Source organism: Lampris incognitus, chromosome 8 (assembly GCF_029633865.1).
Source record: "Lampris incognitus isolate fLamInc1 chromosome 8, fLamInc1.hap2, whole genome shotgun sequence".
Lineage (NCBI taxonomy): Eukaryota > Metazoa > Chordata > Actinopteri > Lampriformes > Lampridae > Lampris > Lampris incognitus.
In genome coordinates this window covers 9,267,847-9,294,263 of record NC_079218.1, presented here as the reverse complement: position 1 = coordinate 9,294,263, position 26,417 = coordinate 9,267,847, and the positions used below count along the sequence as shown (strand labels likewise).

At 46.7% G+C, this 26,417-nt stretch overlaps 1 protein-coding gene across 1 annotated transcript in view; it reads right to left on the bottom strand.

Annotated features, from left to right (window-relative positions):
- jam3b (junctional adhesion molecule 3b) overlaps positions 1-25,145 on the bottom strand; it is a 49,892-nt gene extending 24,747 nt beyond the window's left edge. The window contains exon 1 of the mRNA XM_056284774.1: positions 25,038-25,145. Coding sequence (XP_056140749.1) covers positions 25,038-25,122 — 85 coding nt within the window. The 5' untranslated portion in view covers positions 25,123-25,145. The remainder of the gene's footprint in view (positions 1-25,037) is intronic.
- Between the last annotated feature and the right edge of the window lie 1,272 nt (positions 25,146-26,417).

The following is a 26,417-nucleotide window of genomic DNA, read 5'->3' as shown; positions in this document are numbered from 1 at the left end:
TTGACGTCCGTTTCATAGACGCGGTGCAAACCCAGCAGGGCAGTTGATTCTGAACGGCAATAAAACGGTCGCTCGGGAGGAGCCGGGTAATACCTTACGCTAAGCGAGGTTACCGGGCGTCTTTCGACACACAGACTCGAGTCTTCTCCCGGGCGTTTAGGCGTTAAACTGCCTCGTTGTGACGGGCACCCCCTTCACTGGATTCCAACCCCCTTTTCCGATTGTCGCGTTGCTACACAATCTCAATTCTTCTCATCCGTTTATTTCCGTATCGCCGGCGGGCAGAATCAGCAGCTGTACGGCGCGCAATACGGGAAGCGCTTTTCAGCAATCCCCCCCCCCCTTTTCATTTCTCAAGGCGCTTCTTTTGGTGCAAAGCGGCACAGGCGAACAATTTGTGAACGCGCACAAGTCTTCCCTCCTGCACTTCGCTCAGCGTTACACTTACGATTAGTCACGCTCTCTCTGCAAACGAGGTTTTTTTTTCCCCCTCGCCTTGGTAATCAAGCCATTAGAACGTTACGATATTCTCTGGGGGGTCTCGAGAGACAAAATTACCGTGGCCACTGGTGAAGTCATGTGAACCGCTGAGATGATGAGTGGTACTGTTGTTTTGCGTCACACTGCCGGTTCACATGGTCCTAACCCTCGCACATGCCAATGGGGGGCTTTGTCTGGTGACACTGTTTCAGGCTGTAGGAGTGCATGAATGCTTAATTGAACGGTACAATGGTCGATGGCTATTGTGTCTTAAAAAAAAAAACAACCCCAAAAAACATTCCACATACCGAGTAGGAAAGCGGACGTAAATCCAACCAAAACTAACTTGGGAAAGGTCAGAAGGGTTGGTCTGTATATTTTAGTCTGTATATTCGGACAAAACATCACCGGGCCACACGTTTCTGTTTTCCCCTCCGTGATCTTTTAGAGAGCTATTGAAATTTGTAATTACTGCGTCACCCTCATACCGAGCGAGTCCTGCTTGTGGAAGCTGAAATTAAAGACGTTAACCGCTTGATTCTTCACCGTGATCGCCCATTTTCCTTCAAAGCTTCGTCAATGTGATACCAAGACACAACGCCGTCAATGAAGACAGTACTTTTCTTGTCCGGGTATCATATTTAGATGTAAGAAACGGTAACATTTTTGGTATTAAACTTGTCAATGTCAACGGCAACAGAAAAACCCAAGACAACAGAAGCTAGACAAGCTGTCATGGAGTAAAGCTACAACAGGTGAATAAGGTGAGTTTGAAGCCTCGTTCTCTCATCTTTACACAACAACACCCGGTGGCCCAAAACTTTAACGGAGCTACAATTGGAAACCAGTTCAAGGCTGCAACCTACACCTGCAAGCAAAGCTGGTATGTCCTAAGAAGGTGACGGACACCGTGGTGCGGCCTTCAATTTCACCTCACATCAGTGCAGGTAAGAGATGGCATGGTGGAAAACTGCAGAACGGCGGCCTACATCTTTGAATTTCTCCCCACTAAGGGTGAGAACAGGTTAGCATTCAAAAGCACTATTTATAGTGGCTGTCAGCACTGGCCTGGCCCCCGCAGGCGGCTAATTGGCAAACGTCTCAGGTAAGAAGCAAAGCCGTATCTCTTGTTTCCCTCCACTGGCGACCAGGCGAAGCCTTGGCCATTTTAACTGATGAAATAATTGCCGGCAGATTTTTCTTGCCCACTGCCCAGGTCGCCCCCCTGAGAGAGACGCTGAGTAGTCCTTGTCAAAACAGATCGAGGCATATCGCCAGGAGGGCAAAAAGGCCCCCCCCCCCGGCGCAGCATCTCTGACATGCGAACAATTTGACATACCACACGTGTTGGAGATCCAAGTGAATTGGGGAGCTCTATGGCGTCAGCTTTAAAGCAGATCTAAATCAGCTCATTGCAACAAATTTTTGGCAGCAGTCAAAGTCAAATCCCATGCTTGAAGTGAAGCTGCTACCATGAAAATCTGTGTTAAATCGTGCCACACTCAGTGCCAGAATTAGCTCCTCACCACGCTCTGCACAGATGGCATCAACCGCACTCACTGCAAATGCCTCACATTCTAGTCCAGGCAGACTGACCCCTTCCTTAATCCTAATTAGGAATGCAATTTCCACCCTTGGCTTTTCTGAGTGTAATGTATACAAGTGTCTATGGGTAGTCTGGCTATGGCATTGGCCTGTGGAAAAATAAATATAATGCAGTGAATGAAAGTCCGCTGATCGTGAGGGCATTTCACATTGATAAGCAGAGCTGGGGGGTTTGTAAATGACTATTTCTGGTTTGTCCTAACCTATATCCCCCGGTCAGATAATAATACGTGGCGGTAAATCCCTGGATATTGGCATCCCCCAGCCTGTCACTTCTTCCCCGCACATTAGAATTACCCCACCCAGTAAACCCACGCTCATACAGAGATACTACCTCTTTTCTCAAGCTTTCCATCCACATGCAACAAGCAGGCAATAATTCATAATACAAGGACATCACAACTCCATCTCTCCATCTAGGCTAATCTGGCCGTGGAATATGAACAACAATGCTAACCGTTTGAATCAACCAGTGGCTCATTTGTCTAATGATGCCTCTTTCTGCCGGCACACTGACGGAGAGACGGGGGGAGGATCGGCCACATTAGCATAGCCAGGAGAGATAAGCAGTCATTGTTAGGTGTGTGGCCAGTGAGTATAGCTGACTGTGACGAGCTAAGGCTTGTCTGGCAGCTGAACAATAACACAACAGTGTGGAGCAGAGACATGTTGATTTAGTACACCCAAAGGCCTTAATCTGTCTCACTTCCTGTGTGCGCCAAGGATGCCCGCTCTAGGTTGGAAAATCGCTGAGCTTTAAAGGGCAACATTCATGGCGCTGCCTTTAGGGGCAAACTTTTTAATCAACCCTACACTTTTTTCTTTTTTTCTTTTTTTTTTAACAAATTTTAACAAGCGCAGTTTAAGTTTGCAGAACAGCTCACTGTGACTGAGTAACTCTACCCGACCGAGCCTGACAGCCAACAGGCAAACAGGACAGGGCCTTGAACGTGGCCAGCGAGCGTGCAGCCAGAGACGGTCATGTTGTCAGCCCGGTAGCTGCACAGTTGTGGCACTCGGGAGCAGAATGTATGAGACAGCAGCAGGAAGCTCATAAACTCTTCATAATGGACCCTCCCGGCACCATTCAGCCCAGCCACGGAGACGCTATCGGCCCCTGAAACGGCAGACCTGGGACAAATCCAAGTCTTTACTTCCCCTACTGGCCGGACCGTAGCCCATCTCATTAATTGGCCTTCGTTATCACCCTTAAACAAAAGCCGTCTTGTGAGGGGAAACAAAACACTTCAAAGCGGGTTGAGTCGGTCGAATGCATTACACACATTCCTTCCCTTTTCTGAACACTTTATTGTGTTGACCACATAACGCCAACGGGCCTGTGCCAGTTTTCCCCCCTTTACACTTTCTGACTGGTGAAAGCGCTGATAAGATACACGTCTAAATAAAGACTGAGGCATTTGTACTCAAACAAAATCGCCTTTACATGTCTCCTGGTGAAAGGAAAACCTGGCAGAGCCTGGAAAACACGACGTTACAAAACGCCCGGCCTATACTTATGACTTTAACAACCACTTCATTTCTTCCGAACCAAACCACACGCAACTCCGTTTACAACGTTTCACACGCAGGCACGAAACCCGGGGCCCTACATCCTCGAGCAGCCGTCCCCATCCACCAGCCCGTGTGCTTGTAGTTTATGAGCAATCTCATATGACTGCTGGGAAACGCGCGTACATCATCGCTGTCAGTCACCATTACAACCCCAACCGACTCCAGAAAACAAACGTCTTTACCCACACCTCAATCCAGGAACTATGTGAAGCAGTGTAAAAGGAGAACTCGGGAGAGATCTAGAACGTGTTTAATGAACACGTCAAGCAGAAAGGAGTGAACGGTGACTGTGAAGAGCCCGCGGAAACTGCCCTCAACCAGCGCTGTGGACACGGCGTCGAGGGTCAGACACGCTACCGCCGCTCAAGACTCACACCAGGGGAGGGGTTTCCTTTAAACCGGACCCCGGCCCCACAAACTATAGCAACTGGCCTACATTCTGCGTAATGCTGTGGGAGGCAATTCTGGCCATTTCATTGTTCCTTAGTAAGCACTAATGTGGGGTACAAGCACAGAGTGGAATGTGAGGTCACCGAAAGTGTGTGACTGTATGGGGACAACCGGTCACAGGTGAAATGAGCTTACACAGGCGCGGGTGAGGGCACAAGCGTCGGCTTTGTCAGAGAAGCCCACGCTTCGAACCCACGTCTAAAAACGAACAAAGAAATAGCCCAACAGTGAAACTGTCTTTTAAAAGCCACAATTTTTCTTTTTGTATTTGTACTAAAAAGGAGTACACACTGTGTACGCAATTGTGTAGATCTGTTAATTTCACACGGCCTGATCAATGAACTGATCATTTTACTTTAATAAAGATATCCCAACCATACAAACGTTGCTACACGAAATGCAGAGAAATCAAACGACACAAATGCGGGGCTTTGCACTTTAATAGTTGTTTACTCCGCTCTGACAAAATAATTCAGTGATTTAAAGGGTGGAGGTCCTTGCTTGTACAACCCACATACCAAATTTCTGAGGCTTGCAAATTCCATTTTGCAAGATTCATAACAGGAAATAAATCATGAATGTTGCTTAAACATTTCAATAGAGCTGAATTGCAACACAACCGAACTACTGGGCGTATATATGTAAAAAAAAAAGAAAGAAAGAAAGAAAGAAAGAAGAAAAAGAAAGAAATTGAGACATCAAAGCTTGCAGTTTTCGGACAAGCGTCGCCCCGTGAGCAGCCCCTTCAGACAACAAATGTGCACCAAGGCATACCCTGTACTCAAATAGTTTGCATAGGCCGCCTGAGTCGTTGGGTAGGGAATGCGGCTTGGACAACAGCTGGGGAGGGATGGGGAAACCATCTGAGGCTCGTGCTACCACTGACCTCCCCGCTGGACCCCGACTTCCATCACCTGCTCGAGGAGGAATCCTTCATGTGTTTCCGTGGGAAATGCCAGACAAATGCACCAGACAGCCGACCTGACCAACCGCTCCGCACCGCGCATTCTGTTTCCCGACTGTAACGTGAGCTGCGCCGCCCCATTCATCCAGTCACGCAGGAAGTAAAGGTGTACTGTACGCTGTGACAACGCAACCTGTTGGGCCGGGAAACGGTGGCCGAGCTCCAAAGCGCCTCAGCGGTAAGAGACGGAGCACAGCTGAAAAGGATAGGAGACAAGCGCTCCGTGGCATTCTGCCCAGCGCGGCTGACCTTACATGTGCTCCTCTTTCCCCGAGTGTCCTCCGGTTTTGATACAGTAAAAGCGGGTTTTCTTCAAACGGGCGGATAATCAAGAGTCACGCGTGGAATACATGAAAACGCATTAAACGCCCACCGTTGCAAAGCGTTGCAATCTTTCTCGGGAGCAACGTCGCAGTAAGCAGATTATGCACTTTCCTGGTGTTTACGTGCCAGTGCGAAAGCGGAAACCTGCCCCCCATCTGGACCTCGATCCAGTAGGGAAATAAAAAAAAAAAAACCCAGAGATTTTATTTTACCCAGCAAACAGTGGCGAGCTCATTGCTCTTTCCAGCTGCCTAAATGATACAGATTTTGCTTCTGTACGAGCCGTATAACTGGAGGATGACTCAGCTGTGCGTAGGAAAAAATAACCCTGTTAATGGGCACTGATTACAGCTGAACATTAGTCACAGTGAGTAGAATATTCCGTCAATTAATGGCGAGAGTCACTAGTCTGCCTGTTACCCCAAGTATGGAAGAGCCAGCCTGCAAAGGAATCTCTTAAGCTGCATATAGCTAGCCCACCCCGATAAGTGATGACTACCAATGATTGGCCAACTGCCAGGCCTGATCTGCTTAAATGCATTGCACTCGACGCTGAAGGGAAAACAATATAATGGAGCGGGACTAAGTTGTTTAAGTCCACACGTATATCATGTTTTCGCTCATATCCGGGACCTTTCGGTGGGACGCCGGCGCTTTTTATCCCACTTTTACGGCTGTCATTCTCGGCAGAACTGGGTCTCCTACATAAATACCACACTTGCTAACTAACATTTGCCCCGGAGCCCCAGAATGCCGCCCACAGAATGATCTTGGGGGGTTGATGATGTGAGATAAAGCTGCATGGTTGGTCAGTTCCGCATGAATGACCCTCAGAGGAGAGGGCGGGGAACGGGGGGTGGGGGGGATTCATTACAGTGGGCATCGGCTGGACGGAGGCCGTTTAGAGACACTCGTCAGCCCAGAGATATAGATTCCATCTGAAAGTGTGGTGGAAAGCTCACGAAACCATAACATCATTGTTCTAGCTCAAACCAGATCAAGCCAGAGTGAATGGCTCCGAGCTCTGGGTTCAACTTTTGGGTGGAGAGGGGTGGAGGGTGGAGGAGCCTCTGTATGTTTTCCCACTTGTTCTCCACCCACAAAAGGCACACACACAAACTCTGAAGCCTCCTGAGAGCGCCATAAAATTTACCCCTGCTGTCTAAATGGCTTTTGTTCTTGTGTTTTCTACCGTTCTCCTTTATTTTCTCAATAAATTATTTGTTGGCTCTTTGCTTTTGTGTGCGTTGAATATTTTAGAAGCCACACATCTGCGTTCCCTGTATTCTCAAGTTCGAGAAAATAACTATGAAACATGGCTGGGTCCAAGGTATGAACTGTGCAAGCTGCAGGGCGTAGAAAAGAGTCAAACGCCACATGGCCCGTGCGTAGTCCAGCAGATATCAGATATGAATTTTAACTTAATAAAACCTATCAAAACATCTTCTTCTGGTACGCCGTGGCAACAGCATTCCGCCAAGGTCATTCGGATTTATGCTGTGCACTCAGGCCTGTCAGTTGATCTTACATCTCGATGTGTTTTCATAGTGGAGATGAACAACAGCAGTTATTGTGTCAACCCAAATTGCCCGCAATTAGGCCTATCTTCCCATCAGTATACGCGCGACCTTTCAGCTTACATTTTTTATGCGCCCAGTGCGTGAGGGTACGTCTTAAATTCTGTTCTCATGCCCCCGCTACAGAGCTTTAAGAACGGGACGATCAACTATATCATTGCTATTCCCCCACCTGCAGCAAGAGGAACATTTAAATAAATCGTTTGAGTGGTTTACACCAGACTCAAACCTCTGTGGCAGGAACATGAAGATGCACAATTGGTAGGAGCGTGGAGATACAACTTGATGATTAACCATTGGGAATTATATGAAATTAGTGGAAATGGGGAGGGGAAAAAAAATCCCAAAAGCTTTGTATCCCCCCCCCCCCCAATGATAATGCTCCTGGTAAAGGTACACAGAGTTTGTGGGCTGAAATCTAAAACTTATCGTCACGACATTTTCATCACTACCAGAGACGTCGACTTATAGAGGGAATAAAACCTTCAAGATGGTGTGATCTCTCACACAAACGGGCCTAATTTTCTGATGGTTTCTCTATTCACCATTAACACAATTCCTAGCTTTGGATTTCTCAACCCAACCTACCACCCAACACGATTTCCTTCAAATCTCGGAAAATCCCTTAAAATAATAGTCTCCGATTATTACGTCTTAGCGAGAAACAGTGTTCTTGGTCGGTCCTTCTAACGTTATCTTGAAGGCCCTGATAATAGCTATTGTGTAAATACGTTAATCTGTCGCTGGAGGGAGGATGGTCTAGTGAGAGGAAATGACAGAGGAGATAAGATGGCCACTTTGGTGACATATACCAGTATGTTAATGCTGAATAGCCGACAACTTCGTTTCATTATAACCTTTACAGCATAAGAGCCAGGAAATCCCTTAGCTCAGACGGGGATATGGAGCATTCGCATGATGAGCTGCGATTTTCGCTTCTTTTCCCTTCTCCTCTCCTCTCCACCACTGATCCCTGGATAATATAGGGTGCAATATCTGAAAATATACTATAAGAGAACTCCTCAAGTCATATTTTGTTTTTTTTCCTGTTAGCTCTTTTGCTAAAATCATAAAATACCCTGATCTGTATGCTGGCTGGCCATTTTGAGTGACCAGATACAATGCGACTTCCCGGCAAAACCCACTGAGTCATAATAAAACCCCCCCAAATCCCTTTCTTCTCTTTCCCTCTCTCTCACTCCATAGCCGCCCATGACACAGAGAGGAGAACCACAGACAGGGTGCTTGTTATTGGCTCTCAGACGTTGGCCACCGCATTACAAACTCGCCACCTATGCCTGGCATCCTGACAAATATCTGAGTTACTCACTTACCCAAAGTATGTCCTCACACACGGGGCAACTGGACCGTGTGCTCGTCTCTGGGAGCCTGCCCTGCTCTCTAGCAGGCTTCATAGCGAAGCCTGAAAACCGTGGACCATCCCGAGTACCCATGATCCTTCCTGACAGAATCAGGAAATTCCATTAATGCCCCAAATATCACCCGTTTTAACGCTCATCAAGTATTTATTCGTCTTCCACCCAACAACACTTTTAACTAGTTGGGGCTTTCATACAGCTGATGATGAAGTTTTAATGGATGCAGACCCCTGGAGCACTCTGCTGAACATCTTCATGATCATTCTGAGGTCTACATCTATCCATCTATCCATCTATCTATCTATTCATTATTTAATCATTGCAAGTCATTGGTAAACCCGTGCCAAACAATACCACAGACTTGTACTGCGGCGTGTAATGTGTTCAAAGTTCTAACATTTGTAAAACAGTGCTATCAAGTTCCAGGTAAATCCCAACATCTTTCCCACTAAGCAGCCCAGAAGGGCTAGCCCCAGCACCATATGGCCAGATGGTCCTGTTACAACCGCCAACACTATCTGGCCAGTCAGCTGAATTTACAGCACAGTTCAGCAGGAACCGGCAGGGTTTCCACAGCAGAGGAACCATCAGTCATCATTTCGACGCCTTTTTTTCTTCTTCTTTAATTCACACAAAAAGGCAGTTCCCGTACATCTATCGGCTCCCGGCAGTAAGCGTAACATGGAAGCGGTTGTGTGTTTTGGGTCAGGGAGAAAGAACACGCCGTGTTCAGGAGTGTAATCACTTGCAATCTGTCACTGGTGCTGTACGTAGCGTGAGTGACACATGAATACCGTCTGGATAAGAGACGTTGTCGTATCAAACTCAAGGAAAGACGGAGGCAGTCACAGCAAATCTCAGTGGCATACTTCCACGGACCCAAAACATCTTGATTCCAAATCTGGTTTGAAATTGTGATGCAGTCAGCAGTGAACTACTTTTTCCGAGCAAAGCTTAAGATGGTTTTAAGAATGATTGAGGATGATTTGATGCTGAGCTTTTAGCTCGTCATAAATTGTAAGAACTGAGTGTCCTGCTGAACCAACCGATAAAGCTTTGGACCTGAGTTGTTTGCACAGGAAAAAAAGAAAAAAGAAAAAAAAAACCCACATAAAATCTGAAACATTAGCCCAAGCACCCTAAACACACACACACACACACACACACACACACACACTTTTTATTTATATACATATGAGAGAGAGAGCATGAGAGAGAGACAGATAGAGAGAACAAGAGAGAGAGACAGAGAGACAGAGAGAGAGACAGAGAGAGACAGGAAGAGAGAGCAAGAGAGAGAGACAGAGAGACAGAGAGAGAGACAGAAAGAGAGAGCAAGAGAGAGAGACAGAGAGACAGAGAGAGACAGAAAGAGAGAGCAAGAGAGACAGAGAGAGAGCGAGAGAGACAGATAGGGAGAGCAAGAGAGAGAGACAGAGAGAGAGCGAGAGAGACAGATAGAGAGAGCAAGAGAGAGAGACAGAGAGAGACAGAAAGAGAGCGAGAGAGACAGATAGAGAGAGCAAGAGAGAGAGACAGAGAGAGAGACAGAGAGAGATAGAGTATGTAACAGCCTGCCACAAAGTGAGGGACAATGAGTGACTAAAATCAGTTCATTAATATGTCTGTTAGCTAGTCTGTTTGTGTGTTTGTTTGTTTTTGACTGTCTTATCTTGTTTGTATTGTTTGTTATGACATTAAGTATTTTGTATCATAAGTTATTCATGTTTTGGCAATATGAGAATGCTTGTCATGCTAATAAAGCAAATTTGAATTGAATTGAACTGAACTGAGAGAGACAGAGACAGAGAGAGAGCGAGAGAGAGAGCACCAGTTATTCGTTGCTAATAACATCCATTGGATGGTCACAAATTTCCGTGTAATGTCACGTCTCACCACAGGCACTCTGAAATGCCCCTTTTAAGACTGTGGTCACAAATCTAAGCCCATCGTTCAACGTGTCTCGATGGACCCTCAATAATCCAGGTAAGGAAATACCAGAAAATTAAATCAGTTCATCTGGACACATGCTTTAGCGGGGGAAACGTTCATCACTCATATCACAGACGTTGTGAGTCACAGCTGTCTCAGCTGTGTTGTTCATGCAGGTGGGGATACCTGCAGTCAACGGTTCTCCCAATAAACCTTGTGCCCAGATGAACTGATTCAACTCCCTGGAAGACCCTCGTTTCAAGAGTTAGGCAACTACATGAAGACATTGTGTTGCAAAGGATTTCGCACTGTCATGAAAAAAAGCAATTGCTACTGCTAGCTGCTAACTTTGCTGAATTTTCTGAAATGCAATTTTGTAACAACAAAAAAAAAAAATCAACTGCTACCATGGCATCAGAACGCTTGACGTCATAATACCTAGATTTTTGTCTCCCTTCATGGGGGATGCTAACTCTAACCCATCCAACTTTGCCCCAGTTAGCTTCTCATGTTAACTTTCACAGGTCTGTCAAAAGAATCATTTATTACGGTTGAGTCTACATAGGCCCTGTGATGGCCTGGCAGCCTGTCCAGGGTGTCTCCCCACCTGCTGCCCTATGACTGCTGGGATAGGCTCCAGCATCCCCGCGACCTTGAGAGCAGGATAAGCAGTTTGGATAATGGATGGATGGATGATGAAAAAAAGCCAAATTTGTTTCTTTTCTTTCCAACAGCTAGTTTAAACTCTTGGAAATTAGCTTTTTTAAAGGTAATACAGTTAGCTAGAATGAGGAAATTATTGGTCTAGTTTTGTCTTAAACTAAATGATTTTCACAGTTGAACATTTTAGCCTTGCTTCAGTCATTGATATTCTAGCACTGGTTACATGGCTGAAAATTTGAGTAACTTCGCTCTCGGGCTTTAAAACCAGATGTTGTTTTCTGCAGCAGCTCTATACTTGACACCAGACCCTAAATGTAGCATCAATAAAATGGATGAGCGATGTCGACTGCCCCCTCTTCTAGGTGGAAATTCACTACAAACTGATTCAAGATGGCGCCGCAGATGGCAGCCTCAGTGTGTTGGTGCTCATTGTTTTGTATTGGGTTTTTTTTGCGTAAACTCTTGTGTTTTGCTACAACACCCAGAACTGTTCCCCCAGAGAAGAGCTTATGAACATCAGGGAAACTACTTCTGCGGAGTTATTACCAAACTTTCTCATCCCATATGCAGAATCACAGGACATTTTGGTTGAAGGTGCGCTCACCTTCGTTCATGCAGTGAAACGTCGGAGGAGACGGAAAAGTGCCGGCGAGCTCGGGCATCTCCGCAGATATGGACTACGCACTCCGTTGCCAGGAATATTTCTCTCAGTGCAGTGTGATTTGTTGCACAGTGCGATCACTATGCAACAAACTAGATGAACTTCACTGCACAGAACTCCTGTTCTGGAAGCTTTTTTTCCCCATCAACTGTAAACCGTTCTACTCCCCCCGTGAGTTTGCTCCATTCATTCTGGCTGATGCTTACATTCCACCGCAGGCCAACGTGCAGGAGGCACACCGCATGCTCGCCGACCACATACTGTGCGTGGAGCAGACAAACCCGAACTCATTCGTTATTGTCCATGGCAACTTTAACAAAGGGAATCTCAGCCATGAATTACCTAAATACTGTCAGCTGATTAAATGCCCGGCCAGGGAGGAGAACACTTTAGATCACTGTTACACTACAACCAACAGTGCCTATCACGCAGTCCCCCGCGCTGCACTGGGACACTCTGACCATGTCATGGTCCACCTTATTCCTGTATAAAGGCAAAAATTAAAATTCTCTAAAGCTGTTGTGAGGACATCTAAGAAATGGACCAGTGAAGCTATGGAGGATCTTCGTGCTTGCTTGGACTGTACTGACTGGGATGTTTTCAGGTCTGCCACCAACGTTCTGGATGAGTACACTGAGGCTGTGATGTCTTATATCAGCTTCTGTGAAGACAGCTATGTACCATCACACACCAGGATTAGTTACAAACCCTGGTTTACAGCTAAACTCAGACAGCTTGGGTTAGAAAAGGAAGAAGTGTTTAGGAGTGGGGACAAGGTCCAGTTTAAAGAGTCTAAATAAAGGTTTAGCAAGGTGGTGAGAGATGTTAATTGACTGTACTCAGAGACTTCAACAGTAGTTCCCAGAAAACAACTCAGCCTTGGTCTGAAAGAGCCTCAGACAGATCACCCACTACAAAACGAAAGGCCCCACTCCACAAATGATTTGTTCCAACACCATCCCCCATGACTCCATCCACCAGCTCCTGACCACCAGCTCCTCCTTCCCCACCTCAGCAGGGGCCCGGGCCTCTTTACAACTGCCTGCCTTGAAGACCCCCACCTCCCCTGCCACAAGGATGGCTCTCTTCATCCTGGAAATATACGTTAACCAGCTGTTCAAGAGATAGAAACCCAGCAAAGCTGCTGGACCAGACTCTGTCTCTCCCTCCACCCTGAAGCACTGTGCTGATTAGCTGTCTCTGGTATTCACATTCATTTTTAACACGTCACTGGAGACATGCCATGTACCAGCCTGCTTCAAGACGTCCATCGACCCTGTCCCCAAAAAACAAAGGACCACAGGACTCAATGACTACAGGCCCATCTCCCTGACCTCTGTAGTAATGAGCACCTTGTTCTGTCCCACCTTAAAACTATCACTGACCCACACCTGGACTCCCTGCAGTTAAACTTACAGAGCCAACAGATCTGTGGATGATCGATGTAGTAAACATAACGCTCCACTTCATCTTCCAGCACCTGGACTCTACAAGAACCTACACCAGGAACCTGTTTGTGGATTTCAGCTCCACCTTCAACACCATCATCCTGGATCTGCTGCAGGACAAGCTCTCCCAGCTGCACATGCCTATGTCCACCTGTAGGTGGATCACTGACTTCCTATCTGACAGGATGCAGCATGTGAAGTTGGGGAAACACGTCTCTGAATCCTGGACCATCAGACTGGTTCCCCTCAAGGCTGTGTCCTTTCCACCGCTGCTCTTCTACTTGTATATGAACAGCTGCACCTCCAGTTAGTCAAGCGCCTGAAATTTGCTGATGACACCGCCCTTATTGGGCTCATCTCGGTGGGGATGAGTCTGCCTATAGGTGGCAGATTGACCATCTGGGGTCCTGGTACAGCCAAAGAAACGTGGATCTCAACACTCTAAAAACAGTTGAGATGGTTGTGGACTTCAGAAAGCACCCAACCTCACCCGCCCCCATCACCCTGTGTGGCTTCCTTACCAGTCAACACTGTGGAATCCTTCCGCTTCCTGGGCACCAACATCACCCAGGACCTCAAGTGGGAGCTGAACATAGCTTCCTCACCAAGAAGGCACAGCAGAGGATGTACTTCCTGCGGCAGCTGAAGTACATCCTCAGCTGCCAACCCTTCCCACCCTGGTCATGGGCAAAACACTCCCCTCTGGCAAGAGGTTAAGGTCTATAAAAACCCGAACCTTACGCCACAATATCTTCTTCCCTACAGCAGTAGGCCTTTCTAACAAGCCCCCAGACACCCAGAGATCCTGACATTGCCACCCCCCTTTATCTTCCCTGCTATGTTCTCTGTATATGGACACCCCTCATAAAACTTGCGCTACCCTGTAAATAACTCTTATTCTGTAAATAGCTTTTAAAATTCTAATTTAACTTTTTGTAACTACGACTCCTACCACCCAGTGCTGGGCATCAGGGGCCACCACGTGGTCTCATGTTCAACTCTGAACCGGTGTTGACTGCAATTTATAGCACCTTACTTTCATTTTTATTTTATCTTATTTTGTAAGTATATTTTATTTATTATTCTTTTTAACTTTTATCTTTACCATTTACTGTTAATTTTCCCTCTTGCACCAACATACCAAAACAAATTCCTTGTATGTTCTTGTACTTGGCAATAAATCTGATTCTGATAATAACATCATGGCCAGATGTGGCACTGAGGATGAAACAGATGTTTGGAACAGATTTGAAAGCTCCCTCACAGGTTTCTGGCTTACCGAACATTGGAGATAGTGAGATGATGGCTCAGAGCAAAATTCCAAATAAAGTGAGGGCTGTACAACCCAGTAACGGACTTAGCTTTTAGGGAAGTCAGTATTTTTTTTTTTTTTAAACAGTGAAATTAGGGACAGAATTTAAATAAATATAAAATAAAGAAGTTTCACAATCAAGCTCTCTGCGGTAAATCAAAGTGCCTAAATAAATTGGGTCAATCAATTTATGTAGATCGTGTATTGCCATCATCAAAATTTCATGAACTTACTCAAAATATCAGTTTTATTCAGTGTTTTGTGAAAACACCGAAGGCCTCCAGAAAAAAGGGTCAATTTATCAACTAAGTTTTTCAACTAAAATGGATAATGATAGTATTATACAAGCATACCAGACCAGACGACTGTGTGGCAGTTGGACAAGAGTGAGCTACCTGGGTGCTCGCGTAACGAAGTCTTTTGAGTCCCTTAGATATATTCTGGACTTAAATGGCCATTTGGTGTTGTCAAAGTGACTGAATTAGCAAAACTCTCACTTGGCAATTTTAGCATCAAGTAGCTGCAACTGTATTTCTTGTTGTGGTGTTGGTGAATGGTCAAGAATGCAACTGGGGCATTGGCTGAGCACACAGCATGTTTGGGAAATGGAAACTGAGCAATGGAAACCGATAGCTTGGGCAGTTATAGATCACAGCCCGATGTAGTGGGAGTTTGTAAACCCTAATGCCATGCTTGAATGTATTTGAACAGTAGATGTTGGATGATGCACTTTCTTTCAGCTATGATCAAAAAAAGTCCACTAGTGATACACGGGTTAACCCACACCGGGGTCAGGTGGGTTCGGGTAAGCTTATTACTAAATATCTTGGGTTCGGGCGGGTGGGTCGAAAAGTGACAAAGCAGTGTTCCGAGTAAGTTATAAATAACTTACAGAAACACTGTGTGCAATAAGCAAGGCTGTGTGCATTGCTAGGCCACCTTCTATTCCCATCTCTATGTCTCTCTCTCTCTCTGTCTCTGTCTCTCTGTCTCTCTCTGTCTCTCTGAACACATGCATGCAGCTTTATCATCAATTGGCAATTGTGGTTTTGGTCAATGCATGTGTTTTACAGAGTTGAGGCTTCACCTATGAGTTTTTTCCCTAAGTGGTACCCGTAGCTTTTCTTTACACTGCCAAAATACTTTCTTTTTAAAAAAATTTTTTTGGTCAGAGAGAAAACAGGGTTGTGTGTGTGTGTGTGAGAGAGACAGAGACAGAAAGCGAGAGAGAAAGTTCATGTCTTTACTGAAGAGTTACTTGTTGTGCTGCTATTGAACAATAAAGAACACTGTTTGGAACAATTAGTCTGTTTATTTAGTAGTCTACACCCACATGCTATTAGGTTAAGATACAGAAGACTATGCCTTGCAATCCGCGTATTATGTCGGGCAAAAAGCCCAAAACGGAAATAGTGCAACACTGCTCACTTTGCTCTAGCTAAATTTGGAGGTTTGTGGGTTGGGTAGGGTTCAGGCGGTTAATCAACGCATATTTTAGTGGGCTGGCGGTACGGATTGGCTCTCATGACGGGTCGGGTGGGTGCGGGTATTAAAAAAACCCCGACCCATGTGTCACTAAAATCCACTATATCTTGCAGAGGTTGCATGCTTTCATTTGAAGGAAATGGAAAACTCGAGCCACCACGCTTTGCTGGTTGCCTACTTGAGAGTTCAAACCGGCGTTCCTTTCTTGTTCCCTCCCTTGCTAACAGTAAAACTTTGTTTCCATTCATTTTCACTTTATTTGCCTTGCTTAACATGTAAGATTGTTCGGTATACAAGCTTGGTAAATTCACAATTAAAGATTTCTTGAAATATGGGGGCATCCGGGTGGCGTAACGGTCTCTTCCGTTGCCTACCAACACGGGGATCGCCGGTTTGAATCCCCGTGTTACCTCCGGCTTGGTCGGGCGTCCCTACAGACACAATTGGCCGTGTCTGTGGGTGGGATGCCGGATGTGGGTATGTGCCCTGGTTGCTGCACTAGCGCCTCCTCTGGTCGATCGGGCAGGGCGCCTGTTCAGGGGGGAGGGGGAACTGGGGGGAATAGCGTGACCCTCGCATGTGCTACGTCCCCCTGGTGAAACTCCTCACTATCAGGTGGAAAGAAGCGGCTGGTGACTCCACATGTATGGGAGGAGGCATGTGGTAGTCTGCAGCCCTCCCCGGATCGGCAGAGGGGATGGAGCAGTGACCGGGATGGCTTGGAAAATAGGGTAATTGGCCAAGTACAATTGGGGAGAAAAGGGGGGGGGGGTAAAAAAAAAATCTTGAAATAAGCTCGGTTTCATTAACCTGATTGGGATCTCGAGCTTGCACTTGCTGTCCTGTTTGTTTACTTGGCTCTCAGTTTTAGGCGTCATTGTCTTTAATGCTGAATCATGCACGGCTCCAATTAAAAAGACTGTGCCTCAATGTGACTACCCCGAATTAACTGTGCAATAGTTGGTACTTGAATTCCTCATTGACTCATGCCAGTTCTCAAACTGCTTGGTGTCTGTGTCTTTGCCTGAGTCTTTACAGCTGTTTTCTGGGCATTAATCTGGAGACGGGCTCCGAAGTGAAGACGTGCTCATATGTGTGCCCCCTCCATAGGACACTGGCATGCCATGACGGCATGTCCGTGTGAAGACATTGGGTATCAGGGCTCAAGAGTTCTCCACCCTCTGACTTGAATATAAATAATTACATTTCCTGTTGAATTAGTGGTGCAGTTCTGAATGAGTTTCGTCATGTTTGCCGTTTCCTCTGGCCTGGCTACATAAATGAATAACTGCTCCTCATTTTCACTCTCCATGTCCCGGTATTACAGCGCACTAAAAGGTCCTATTTGACTTTTAATGCATCTATTACGTCAGGTTTTGACTTTTTGTTGCATCTATTCCGGGTAGTCCGGGTAGCGTGACGGTCTATTCCGTTGCCTACCAACACAGGAATCGCCAGTTCGAATCCCCCTGTTACCTCCGGCTTGGTCGGGCGTTCCTACAGACACAACTGGCCCTGTCTGCGGGTGGGAAGCTGGATGTGGGTATGTGTCCTGGTTGCTACACTAGCGCCTCCTCTGGTCGGTCGGTGTGCCTATTCGGGGGGGGGGGGGAACTGGGGGGGAATAGCGTGATCCTTCTGCACACTACGTCCCCCTGTCAGGTGAAAAGAAGCGGCTGGCGACTCCACATGTATGGGAGGAGGCATGCGGTAGTCTGCAGCCCTCCCCGGATCAGCAGAGGGGGTGGAGCAGTGACCAGGCCAGCTCGGAAGACTGGGGTGATTGGCCGGATACAACTGGGGGGAAAAGGGGGGGTGTTGATTTTTCCAGCTGCTGTGTGATGTATCATTTTCAGTGACTGGTTTTATGTGTCCTTTCTTCAAAGATGCTAAATAATGGCTCTTCGTCGATGTGCGTCACCCAACGGTTGACGTGGTCATGTAGGAAATATCACCCGCAAGTCAGAACTGGACCGCGAAGCAAAATTAACATTGAAAATATTGTCTTTTGATTGTCCCAACGCTGAAAATAAAAACGAGTAAGAGCGGTTAAATTGCGATGTCAAATTACAACACTATAGTAATACTCATCCAGTAATTTCACAATACATTACTGGATACTAGTTTACAGTAAACATACAGCAGTGACATTTCAAACTGATACTGTCATTCAAAATACAGTCGTATGCTGTAAATTAACATTAGAAAAAAATAGTCGTTTTTTTTGGGTAAACATTATTGTAAAATTATCATTTTATTTTATTTTTTTGTCCCCCCCTCCCCCCAATTGTATCCGGCCAATTACCCCACTCTTCCGAGCCGTGCCGGTCACTGCTCCACCCTCCTCTGCCGATCCGGGGAGGGCTGCAGACTACCAACGTTATCCTTTTAAATACCTGTAAATTGATGAGGCAGTGATTTATTGTAAAAATCACACTCTTTTTTACACTGCTCGTTTCTTCTCATTCAAACGACTGCAACTGTCAACTCCTGGCAAACTCAAATGTCTCTGCGGTCCGTTATTTATCAGAAATGTCTGTCCGCTCTGTTATTTATCAGCAATGTCTGTCCGCTCTGTTATTTATCAGCAATGTCTGTCCGCTCCGATATTTATCAGAAATGTCTGTCCGGTCCGTTATTCATCAGAAATGCGGCGGCTTTACTTAAAGCTAAAACCAGGCGAGGCCATACTGCTGCTATTTCGTCTCCCCATGGGGACTACCTGTGAGTTTTAAATGTGATCTTAAGATTCATGTATTAATTTGAGAACTCACCCGTGTCTGTCTGATGACGCCTTTTCCATCGGGGGCCCTTAGGCTCTGAAATGACCCAATTTCAGGAATTAGGCTGACCGAAACGCCATCTTTTTAACGTGGGTTTTAAAAACTCACTGTGCAACAGATTTTGTCTTTCTTAATAACTTCTGGGTTTTATTTTGACTCATATGCGATGTGTTATATTTCAACCTGAACACACTCGTGATTCATAGTCAGCATTTGTTGGGGTTTTTTTTTTTTATTACTGTGCACCGTTTCGTTGTTATGAAAAGTTACTACTGGTTACTTTTGATATTGTTTTCCTGCTGATTATTATCATTTGTGGTTGTGCAAAGCAATTCAAAAGAAACTGCATATCAGTCCTGTGTGTGGATTTTCATCTTTTCTAATGGCAGCCTTTATTAGCGCTACATCTGCCTCACCGCGAGCCCGATGCTGCAGACTGAACTGTGACCCTACGTACACCTGAAGTTGTCATACGACTCTGTCCGTCGGTTATTTTTAGACAGTAATTGCCCTTTGTTTACAGGCCGGTAAACAGAGGATGAATCCAGAGCGATTATCTGGTTATGACTCTCAGCATGAGGCCCGGCCCCGAGGCCCCCCCCCCCCCCCGCCCAGAGAGGCAGCTCGGCCACATGCAGTTCATCGCCTCTGCTGCTTCATTAATGAAACCCCCTAATTATTGCGCTAAGCTGACAGCGTTCCAATCTGTGATCAATGGCAGTCTCTTTTGACCTATTGACGTACTCCGTCAGCTCCCAGTGAACACAAGAGGAGGGAGGCCGCGCTAGCCCCCCTCCCCTCCGCCACCCCCCTCTAGGGACCATGTGACAACAGATAAAGATCATCTAACAGGAAACAAACACTACACCAACCTAAACTCAGACAGCCGGTAGAAGGGGGGCATCTTAAAGATTATCCCGCTGATATCCTAAACATTGAATAATAATATGTGGGCAAAACAAACAAGCGATTTAGCCCGCTAGTGAGCAAGAGTGGCATTTCCCAGAAGCTCATTACACGAGACATGATGACAAAGATTTCTCCGTCTAATGGATCTCCCCCCTGTCGTACACGCAGTTAATCTTAAATCTGCCCAGTTTTACAGAGAGCGGCTGGCACCGAGCGTGCTCCTTTTTTTTTTTTTTTCCGTGCAGCCGGCCAAGAGCATTATAATATTTTCATATGGAGATTTTGGCTTGTATGGCCTGCCTGAAGGGTAGGGTCTAGCGTTTGACCAATGATTCTTTCACATGGCAGTGTTATTGACATTTGAAGCATGCACATGCTTGCCATTTCTGGAACATGAGCGCGATACCGTTTGCCTTTGAACCTCAGCATCTGCTACAGCTTACACACAAGAGGGGAAAATGATAAAAGTGGGATAGGGGGCCGCATTCCTTCCCGTGCCAAGCTGAAATGGATTTTCGCTCTCTCTCGAGAGGCATCGTCGAACCCGGCTTCCTTTCCAAACCCCCTTCAGCTCGCAAGACGGCCGGGCTTCCTTTACACGCTCCCCGGTTCTTCTGCTCTGACCCCTCCCGACTCCTCGACGCGGGCCGCTTTGATCTCGGCGCAAAACAGGTGGATGCGATTGTTATTCGTTGCACACGCGATACGGAGGTTTTCATCTCCATGTGTTTCCCGTTCGGGAATGCGGCATTTGCTGCTAACACACACATACTCAGGTTAGGGAGGGACAAGGCAGATATTTCTGGTCAAGTCCCTGACGCTGCTCCAAACACCTCCACCCAGTCCGGCTCAGCTGTTTCGGGTCATTCCACAGTAAGGGCCATGTGCTCCTTTGACTTTATCTCATGGAGAGGCTGTTGCTTAGAGATGATTTACTTTTCTTTCTTTTTTTTAATGTTCATTATGGAAGATTCGTCTCAGTTCTGTTGACACTGTCAATAAAAAAAGGACAATTTAAAAACTATGATTGCACCTATATTACATCTATATAGGTAAGCTTATAAGCACATGACCCAAGTAGCTCCGCGGGTTCTTTGCGACAGACGACGCAGACAGAATAAATAGCCGTAGTACAGAGTTTTTGAATTGTATTATGCCACTGCTACATCTCACACCGGTGTTTTCCAGAGAGAATAACTCAAAAAAAAAAATCATAGCAAATGAGCGAGCGCTGAGCAGGAAGGGACTACTTCCCTATGTCTGCTTTCCCTGTTTCACTCTGCCATTTACCGTCTCTCCAGTAAAATGTCAGATTCTATGTGACTTGCCCACCGGGGCCCAACATGCCATTCAGAGGGGGCTCCGAACATTTGCTCACAAGCTTTGGGTGGGTAGGGAAACATATGACAACATGCACCTCCTGGGGGAGGCACTATCAGCACTTATCCCAGGGGCACGCTGACCCCTGCCATGCGGTCCGGCTACGCCGAACAATGAGAAAACTGCCGTCACTTGGCTTTCGTCAAAACAAATGTTTTAGAGTGTGGGAAACATCGCCCAACACGCGGCACAGCTCCACCCGAGGTGGCCGTCATTCACAGTTGTCTGCAAGGTGCAACGACCTCGAAAGAGTAAAAGCCAAGAGGAGTCTGAAGGACACCGGAGGAGACGGCTTTCGCCCCTTATCTTATCGGTTCACAGATAAAGAGATCTAGGGACCCCAAAGGAATCGAACCAGATGAGAGCCGAGGGGTGAAAGTGAAGACAATGTCAAGTGATGAGAATGTCAGCTGGTCTGGCTTTCAGGAGTAACCAGTTTGGCACCGATCTTGTTGAAAAGGGGCTTTATCTGAAACTGCCAAATGCCAGAGTCTCCCATTCAAGTCATACAGAGCAAGATTTTAATTTTCTTTTTGATTTGAATCCACACATCTCTCATCCACTGATGTGAATAAATATTCAAAGCAGGCAAGATAAATACATTTAAGCAGAAAAGCGCTGGGACACGAGGCACGTTCACAGACACGTGCCATTTTCGAACACCCTCAATAGATATCGTTTGCTGGGATCGCTGCATAGTTTGCTGAGGACTGTTGAGTGTCGGCCAAGTATTTTGGGAGACAGGGTGTCAAACAAAAACAAAAATGACTCAGCCGGCCTTACTCCCGAGATTATGACCGCTGAAATTTAGGGAGTTGGGTGACAGGTCTCCTGATTTCTGCATGTGCAAAGATGTTCTCCGATCACCTTTGACAAAACGTACTTGGGCAGTCATACGGTTTATCCAATCAGGTTTATGTCAGAAATAGGGTGAGGGTTTGCGGTAACCATATGAAACGGTGATCTGAGAACACCCTTCTCTTGCAGCAATCCCAACATGCAGTGGGAGGCCATAAATTGTCGACGCTATTTCAATAGGGACCATTCAGTAACGCTCGCCGATCAAGTCGTGTGATTCAGGACGACCACAATATCACACACAACGGCTTTAATTAATCTGGTTTTCACATTCATTTATTTTCCTAACTTAACATCAGCAAGTACATGTGCATTTGTGGGCCTTATTTCAAGTATCTGAAGATAAACCAAAGACGCCTTATGTGTCATGATGTCCACAGGTGTTTCTAATGACTCAAAGTAATGATCTCAACGTTTATATTAGCTCAGTGCTAATCCATTTTGAGCAACATCCAAGGCACACATATCCTGGCTGCGCTCTTGGCAAGAGGTTCCTGGCAGATGTTTTCCCTAAGCGTGTACCATTTTTTTTTTAAAAGTGAAACGATCCAGGTACAGCCATCTGAGGAAGATGTCCAAGTATTCCATTAGCTCCGCATGGAAAGTCTGCGGTGAGGACATGTACGTAAAGATAACAATTGCCCGCCTGTGTTTCCTCCGTCTCAAAACACCTGGGCTGATGTACGCAGCTATCTTTAACCATGGCGCGTTGAGCTGTGGTCTGCAACGTATATTATGGGGCTGTACGCTCACGGAAAAAGCAAAATAAAGAGCAGAGACAGAAAGTCCGGTCGTCCCCTTGTCTCCCAGTTGCTGGCCAAGCTTTTTCACAAGAAACCAGGGGCATTCAATTGGCATTCAGTACCTATTAGCAGTGGTGGATCTAGAGATTTTTCCCTGGGGTGGCAAGACTGTGTCCCAGAGGTGGCAGCTGCCACCCCTTGCCACCCTGTAGATCCGCACCTGTGAGGGGGAGGGGGGTTCTAAATCGGCGACTTCTGTTTGAGATGAGTTTGGTGCGGGTCTCATTGACCTTCACCATGCATGTACATAAAATATACTTTAAAAACATATTATCTGATTTATAAATGGGGTGGCAACAGGGGTGGCAAGACTGTGTCCCAGAGGTGGCAGCTGCCACCCCTTGCCACCCTGTAGATCCGCCCCTGCCTATTAGTAATTAGTGATTTGTCAGTTACTGTCAGTAACTCGTAGCCAACTTTACTCGATTCAGATCAGGTTGTGCAACACGGGCGGCTTAACTGCAGTCTAGCCAGATTTGGCTGCGCTCTAAAAACAGGGGAGATGCTGGCTGGGAGCCAGTCAACAACACAGCTCAATCCTGGCCCAGACAAGACAAAAGACATTCTTAAATCTTAGTGAGCTCCATTTTCTCAACTCCGTCCAAAAGCGGCGTCCCCGTTACCTTCCGCAGATTTACTTCAGAGTACAGCCCATAAAGAACAGTGACTGTGAAAACGCACCACTAATTGGAAAGAGAGGCCCACAACGTTAGCTCCCAAGTATATTGAGTGAGAAAATGTTTAAGACACCGGCAGCAGATTTCGGACCAACTCCAACACCGCTGTCCCTCATTAAACCAAAAAAAAGAAAATAAGCCGTTCCACACAGTCGAAAGATCACAAGAGGCTTTTAGTCGTCTGACGTCTGTGCTTCCCTTTGTTCCGTACGCCCGGCCACTTCACTTTACTTTAAATGGGCTTTCTGAGTAGAACCGACTGGGGGGGGCAACCAACTTCTCACACGCCACGGTGCACAGACAGCATCCCGGTGCAGCATGCCTACTGCGTGTGTTTAGCATTCAGAAGGTAAATCGTCTGGCAGCTTTGCAAAATGCTGTTTGTGCAACGTTTCAGGCGACGTGCTCGGCAGTTTGCATGTATAGAAGGGGGAAAAAGACCACATGTGCAGGCCAAAAAATCCCCTTTTGTAGATGATTTTTCCAAATTAATATATACGTATATGCTTATGAAGTTTCTCATCTGGATGGCAAAGAACGTGTGTGTGTAGGGGGGGTCATACTGTAGGCTACACTGCACACATATATATGTTTTTTAATCTGTTGGAGAATCCGAGAGATAAAACGCAGTCGTGATGTCCCCCTGCACAATGAAACAAAACTGGACCTGGACGTCAGGAAACTACCCTGCAGCCCTGCAGCCCTCTGCTTTCTGCACCAGCAAATCTTGCAGTACTGTTGCCATGACGAGGAGTAACCAACAGCGGGTCGCGGTGTATCTGCGCTCAGAGGGAAAACAGAAATCGGTGTCTGGGCCCGGAGAGAGGGGACGGGTGGTGGGAAGCGTGCGGAGGCCGGGGAGGGGGCGCAGCGGCGCCGCCGCCGCCGCGGTGTCCACGCTGGCTCCTCCCGCGGACGGTCTTCGTCCTCCCGGTCGGGAGTGTGGGGGGGGGGGGGGAGGAGGAGGAGGGGTGTGTGTGGGGGGACCGTTATCTCGCATCACCCGTTAACAGCGCAGCCCAACGTGGCCGCCCGCGGTTCAAAGCGAACGGCACCACCACGTGTAAGACAACGTAAAAAAAAACCATAAAATTTTAAAAAACCAAAAGTTGAACTTCGGGAACTTTTGTGCCTGAAACTTTGAGGAGGGAGGGAGGAGGGGGGAGAGAGAGAGAGAGAGAGAGAGGAAGTCGAGTCGCACGCCTCCGAGAAGAGCGAACCGACCCGCACTTTCAACGCGCCTCTACGCGAGCGTTGAACGGGCGGCTCACGCGGCCGGTCTCGCGCAACACGTCTCGGGCGCGCGTGCCGCGTTTAACGTAAAACAGGTGAAAAGTGTCGCCGCCCCGGTAGTTTGTTTTTGCGACTCCTTAACTACGGCGGGTGAGGATCGGCCGTCCCGACCTTCTTTTCTTTTCTCTTCTTTTTTTTCGCGATGGATCTTGCGAAACAATAGCGCGAGCCCAAACTACGGCTTTTTTTTTGGGGCTCGCGCGCGCGGCCGCCGAATGAGCGACGTTGACGGTAAAAACCGCCACGGCGACTTTTCCCTTCCGCCGTCGGAGCGGCCGAAACAGCCGCTGACCGGCGACTCCACCGCGGCGCCGCGCCGCCTCGTCTCCCCGCCGAGTTGACTTGTGTGAGGGGATTTACTTCGGCGAGCGGAATCGAAACGCACCACTTCGCTACTTCAGCGGCTCCCCGCCGAAGAGCCGAAGACGGGAGGAGGAAAGAGACACACACACACACGCACACTTCTCGTTATGTGGACTTACAGTGAGTTGAGAGCAGAGTCAGAAGGCAAGCCAGACGTGTTATCGCCATCTTGGAGTCGATGCACTGTTCTGTTTGGCCGTACATGCGCAAAGTAGCCTAAAGAGCTTTGGAGTGGATGGAGAGGAGGAGGAGGAGGGGGGGGGGGCGCTGGATGGGTCGAGCGATGGAGAGAGAGAGAGAGAGAGAGAGCGGGGGGGGGGGCTGGATGGGTAGAGCGATGGAGAGGGAGAGGAGGGGGGAGGATCTATTATGTCAGGTTTCCATGGCTACCGAAAGCATCATTCATACAGTCGACAACACTTTATAGTTGACGAGATGTGGGAGGCTTTACAAGTACGGCCTTAGGTAGCCAGCTCTGCGAGCTCAGAGGGGAAACTGACCGGCCTTCTGGTCTTGTCGAGTTCCAGCGTGGAACCTAAACAAACACATTTAAACCCACTTTCCCCCCCCCCCCGTTTGAAGTTGAATATGGAATTACAAATCATTTCAATAAATGCTTCTGTCATCTTTCATCGGTGCCACGTGTTCATGTTCTATTTGCCTATTTGACAATTCAACAGAAATGTAAGAGAAAAAAAAAGCCATGGCAAAGATCAGCAAGGGACCTACGGATGAATGAGACATTTCGCTTACCTGTCTTTAAATCGTGTGTCTCAAAATGGGATGTCACTCCTCTAACCCAGTACTCAGCATAACCACTCCTGAACTTCCCTGTCTTTCTCTGGTCACATGCCAACTATCGATGCAACTACGACTTTAGTAACTCCTTTTTTTTTTTTTTGGATCGTCTGGCATAACTTGTACACCTGTTGCATTCATCGGGTACAACAAATGTTTCGCACTAAAAGGACACAACATTTCCCAAAAGGGTTACAGGGAGTAGACATAAACACGAACAAGCTACCCAGTACACACAAGTCAATATTCAGTTTCCATCAATACAAGCAAGATCTGTATTGTGTTGATGTATTGTTGTCTGCCTGTTCTCTATCTATCTATCTATCTATCTATCTATCTATCTATCTATCTATCTATCTATCTATCTATCTATCTATCTATCTATCTATCTATCTATGTCTGTCTGTCTAGCCATCTATCTAGCCATCTATCTATCTAGCCATCTATCTATCTATCTATCTATCTATCTATCTATCTATCTATCTATCTATCTATCTATCTATCTATCTGTCTGTCTGTCTGTCTGTCTGTCTGTCTGTCTGTCTGTCTGTCTGTCTGTCTGTCTGTCTGTCTGTCTGTCTGTCTATCTATCTATCTGTCTGTCTAGCCATCATTCATCTATCTATCTATCTATCTATCTATCTATCTATCTATCTATCTATCTATCTATCTATCTATCATCTATCTATCTATCTATCTAT